General features: G+C 41.3%; 1 protein-coding gene across 2 annotated transcripts in view; it reads right to left on the bottom strand.

Moving 5' to 3' along the window:
- The window catches only part of rars2 (arginyl-tRNA synthetase 2, mitochondrial), a 19,270-nt gene that overhangs the window by 13,552 nt on the left and 718 nt on the right, over positions 1-5,000 (bottom strand). For both annotated transcript variants that reach the window (XM_079831341.1, XM_079831342.1), the window contains exons 3-5: positions 762-861; positions 587-670; positions 266-363 (exon numbers count right to left, since the gene is read on the bottom strand). In XM_079831341.1, coding sequence (XP_079687467.1) covers positions 266-363; positions 587-670; positions 762-861 — 282 coding nt within the window. The remainder of the gene's footprint in view (positions 1-265; positions 364-586; positions 671-761; positions 862-5,000) is intronic.

Here is a 5,000-nt window from a genome sequence, read left to right as displayed (position 1 = left end):
GTGTGTGTGTGGTTGTGTAATGGTGTGTGTAATGGTGTGTGTGATGGTGTGTGTGTGTGATGGTGTGTGTGATGGTGAGTGTGTGTGTGTGTGGTTGTGTAATGGTGTGTGTGATGGTGTGTGTGATGGTGTGTGTGTTTGTGTAATGGTGTGTGTGTGTGTGTGTGTGTGTGTGTGTGTGGTGTGTGTGTGATGTGTGTGTGTGTGTGTGTGTGTGTGTGTGTGTGATGTGTGTGTGTGTGTGTGTGTGTGATGTGTGTCTCACCTGAACTCCACGAGTGTCCGTCCGCCCTGAAGATGCCGCAGGAGTTCACTGTTCACGCCAAACCCGTCCGGCTCTGAGAGCAGCTGACCTAAGAGCTTCTGTGACACACATCTGAGTGTAAAGTCCCATCACTAATGCAGTGGAGTGAGTGTGTGTGTGTGCGTATGCGTGTGCGCGTGTGTGTGTGTGCGTGTGTGTGTGTGTGTGTGTGTGTGTGTGTGTGTGTGTGTGTGTGTGTGTGTGTGTGTGTGTGTGTGTGTGTGTGTGTGTGTGTGTGTGTGTGTGTGTGTGTGTGTTAGAGAGCAGTGATGTGGCGTTCACCTGCGCCAGGGTCAGTTTGTTCAGTCTGAAGTGAATCACTCCTCGGCCAGCGACCGCCTCCTCCACCACAGCGTCCGGTCGGATCTACAACAGCACAAGATCCTCCAGAACTCACACACACACATCACAGAAAACAACACACACTCGAGAGCTGTCCACATGTCAGTGCCTTCACCTGATTGGCCAGCGCCTGTGTTTGGGTCTGCAGGTCTCCATCAGCAGCCGCTCCGCTCCGCAGCAGAGAGATGACCGACACCCGCAGGTCAGCCGATGCCCTGGGGTCACACACACACACACACACACACACACACACATACACAACCGCTGGCGTGACCTTACACTCTCACAGGGGATTTACACACACACAGATCACATGATCACACCATAATCAGCCACAAGTGCAGAAACACTGTTAAAGGCACAGTGTGTAAGATATTAGGATTGCTCGCGGCAGAATTAAAGCTCCGCCCCCTCAAGAGTCAAGACACGCCTCTGAGCTGAAGAGACAAAAAAATTACACACTGTGCCTTTAAAGAAATTACAAACTAATTTACTCTAAATGTATGTAAATTGTAAAGGAACGCTCCTTTTGTAATAATATTGAGGAGTCTGTTTTTTGATTGTCAAATTGTAGATATTTTTGGAAAGATTTTTGATTTTTAATTGTGCAAAAACGATAACATTGAATGTGAATAAAATCATCTGTGATTATGAGCATAAAGACTAGGAATGCACTGAATATTCGGCCACCGAAAATTTTCGGCCGAAAATGGCCCAAAAGCGCATTTTCGGGTTGAAAGACTTTTATCACCGAAACAACACGGCCGAAATGTTGTGATGACGCAAACAGAAAGCGCGACCTGCACGTGCTTGTCTGAAGCAGCATGTCTGCGGTGTGGACGTCAGTATATCTGAGAAACACACACGTCTGCTCCATGGCCAATCACTGACAGCCAGAGCTCATGTTCTCCATGAGAAGAGGACCAGACTTCACTGTCAAACCCAACGCAATCTTTAACAGTGGCCATGTTTTAAAGTCCTCATGAAATCAAAATCGATCTTATTTACTTTGTCAGCCCACATTACAGGTCTTAGGGTGAACAATTAATCCGTGCAAGTTAATACACATAAAAAAATTGTTTGCCGTGGTAATCTTTAATCAAAATCTGAAAAGTAACTTCCGGTCTTGAATGGCGTTCCCTTTCCGATGACGACTATGCGACGGCTTGGGTTTGAATCTCCTTCACCGCTGCCCTCCATCCGTTAGTCTGCTATGAGCGCGAGATGGAGAGGAGGAGCGCTGAAGTCAAACCCTGCCCTCTATTTAAAATACCGTTTCACTTGGAAATACGTCACAGCACTGAAATAAAATCAGTTGCAACTTCCGGTTCACTGGGACTTTAAGCGCGGAACACACTTCAATCTGGCGGCGGCGCGCGCGCGTGAACGCGATCATCTGTGAGCGCGATCGATCATATATTCCTTAAAAATAAACATGAATGAACATCTAAGGTGTGTTGAGGATACATTACAACTTACTGTCACGTATCATATTTGGTGTAATCGCTCAATCAGTGTCTCAACGGCGGAAAGACCCTCTATAGAGAATGGGAACGTGACGTCAGCAACGCAATGCATTCGTGGTCTTTAGGACTCTGCACTACATTAGAGAATGAGTAGTAGTGGACGTAGACTTTAAAACTTGTATTATACAGTTAAAAACACATTTGAATGGCCACCGCTTGCTGTGTTATGAACTGCCATAGCCGCTCTTTTACAACCTGCGTGGAAAACATATCTCAAATCACGCGCAATATTTCAGTTTACCAGCTTGGAAATAAAAAGAGTAAATAAAAGTAATGCTATCTTCACATGCTATCGGAAATTTGACAATTCCCACTTCTGAAGTCGTGATTACGAGCTCATCCCATTCATATTTCCAAAGTGGAGCGCGTTAATGTGCAATTTTTACCAAGGAAACTCCTATTCACGATAATTCCGAGAGCACGTGAAGGCAGCATAACACTCGGAAATAAAACAACTTAGCCAAAATGTGTCTTTATAATTTGTATTTATTATTTATAACAGATATATTACAGATGAATATTTTCTGAACCGCTTGAATGTGCTCACACCATAAATAATGCATGAAACGCGTCTGGAAATGCTTCATTGTTCAGCTTCTCTCAGTCGAAGGAAATCTTGTACTTGTTCCATTTAAGTCCAGTAAAACTTTTTAGTACTGTAGGCTAAAGCGCTTTCAAATACAAATCATTTCAAAGCTGCATTACGAGCCATAATCTGTTATCCTTTAATGCACGTTTAGGAATTAGGGCGATATGATATAGGCTATGTTGATCGAATAAATGATCCACTGGCTGAGATCAAGCTATAAGTATATTTACTATTTTATATATCAGATACAGACTTTTTAGTTAGGCTATTAAAAAATAAACTGCAAAAGACAAATCAATGTGTGGTGCGATAGAAGCCGGCAATCTGATTTCTGATTGTATGAAACGTGATGAATATGTGCAATGTCCTGGCCGCACGACTGAGCGCTCATGAACGTAAGAGATTCAAATATTAGTCCATTTATTATAAGTGAGTGCAAGCAAGAGTTCTTAAAAAGTATTAAAGTAAATACAGTCGTTTTTTCCTCTGGTGATTCGCATTTGTGATCATTGTACGCTCCTGAGCGTGTCCTAAAACATGGCGGCGACTACCCATAATGCAATGCGCAATGACGTAGTTTCCCAGACTCAATATAACTGCTGTAAACTAAACAGTCATGTAGCATCACATTTACCTCAGGCAGTCATTCAGTGTCCACATCTGTTAGTTCACTAGAGAAATCCACTCTTTCACTAAATATATGACCTATATTAGCCGTTATATTCATTATATTCTTTTCTTTTGCAGATAAATAAAAGTGCATTTTCGTTTACTATTGACACAAATCAATAAGTAAATCATACTCAACTACTATAGTAAACAACTTTTCCTAATTAGGCCTACTCTATATACATTTTATGATGAATAGTATCATTTTATATTATGTTTAAAAAGCTTCTTGTGTTCATATATTTCATTATAAAATGGCATACTATGTACACTACCCTTCCTGAAATACAATTAATATTGTCATCATTCATTGATTTCATGTTAAAATAATATACAAATTCACTACCCTCTTTGAAATACAATAATCAGTAAAAAATAATAATAAGATTAATCTGGGGAAAATAATTGTTAGATTAGTCGACTAATCGAAAAAATAACCGTTAGATTAGTCGACAGAAAAAATAATCGTTAGTTGCAGCTCTACTGTGCATTGTTGCAATGTGCTAAATAAATATTGGCATAATTTGTAATTGATTTATTCTTTGAAACTTTAATATACTTTAATATCTATGCAATTGCAATGCCTTGATTTTAGTAAAGTTAGTACACAGTCATAGCCATAAATGCAATGGTACTAATAATTGGCATAATTTCTCTCGGTGTTTCGGTTTTCGGTTTCGGCCAGGAATTTTCATTTCGGTGCATCCCTAATAAAGACAAAAGTATTGACCAACTTTATAATTCTAAATAGCAAATTCTTCATTCATCAATGCAGAAACTCCTTTCTAAAAACCATGAATGTTATTAAGTCACTTAAAGCTACACTATGTAACTTTTCCGTCCACTAGAGGTCGCCTGTTCAAAACAAAGGCGTAGTTTGATGACGCCACGTTTGAGCGCAGAATCTCGGGACATGTGGTCTTCACCTCACAGCCGGTGGGAAACAGTCAGGATAGGACTCGGGCAGAAATCATGTTCATGGATGCGATTATTAACATTACTGTAGTGAAGCAGAGCAGGAGCGAGTGTTGTGGAGCTGAGCAAGGCCTCAGGAGCGATTGAAGAGCGGGACTGTTATTATGGCATAGTCGCTGGCGGGACTTTTATTATGACACGGCTGCCGGCGGCACTTCCTCTTCTCCAGTCATGAGTCTGAGGTAACCCAACTTTGTTTATCGTATTAGATATATCTGAGTGTGTTGAAAAGGAAGTTATGACGTTCGCTCGGCGGCTGCTATGACACTTGTTCACACTGCAGTGAGAGTAAAGTGTTTCACTGAATAAAACCGGAGACCGAGGGTGACGCAGATATGACGCAATCGACAGGCGACTCCCTCACACGCATAGCCCACACGTCCCGGTTCCTCGGTTAAAATAGCAATTTTCTCACGATTTACAAATAGTTGAAAACATTTGGGATATTCTAAGTACTCAACTGAACAAAATATATAACACTTGCCTAGTGGTTTCTGGATGTTTTACTGCAAAAATCCTACATAGTTCACCTTTAAAGGGACAGTTCACCCCCCAAAAAACATAAATTCTGTCATCATTTACTCACATTCATGTC

Source organism: Gobio gobio, assembly GCF_949357685.1.
Source record: "Gobio gobio genome assembly, chromosome: 12".
In the NCBI taxonomy this organism is placed as follows: domain Eukaryota; kingdom Metazoa; phylum Chordata; class Actinopteri; order Cypriniformes; family Gobionidae; genus Gobio; species Gobio gobio.
This window is presented reverse-complemented; position numbering and strand designations above follow the sequence as displayed.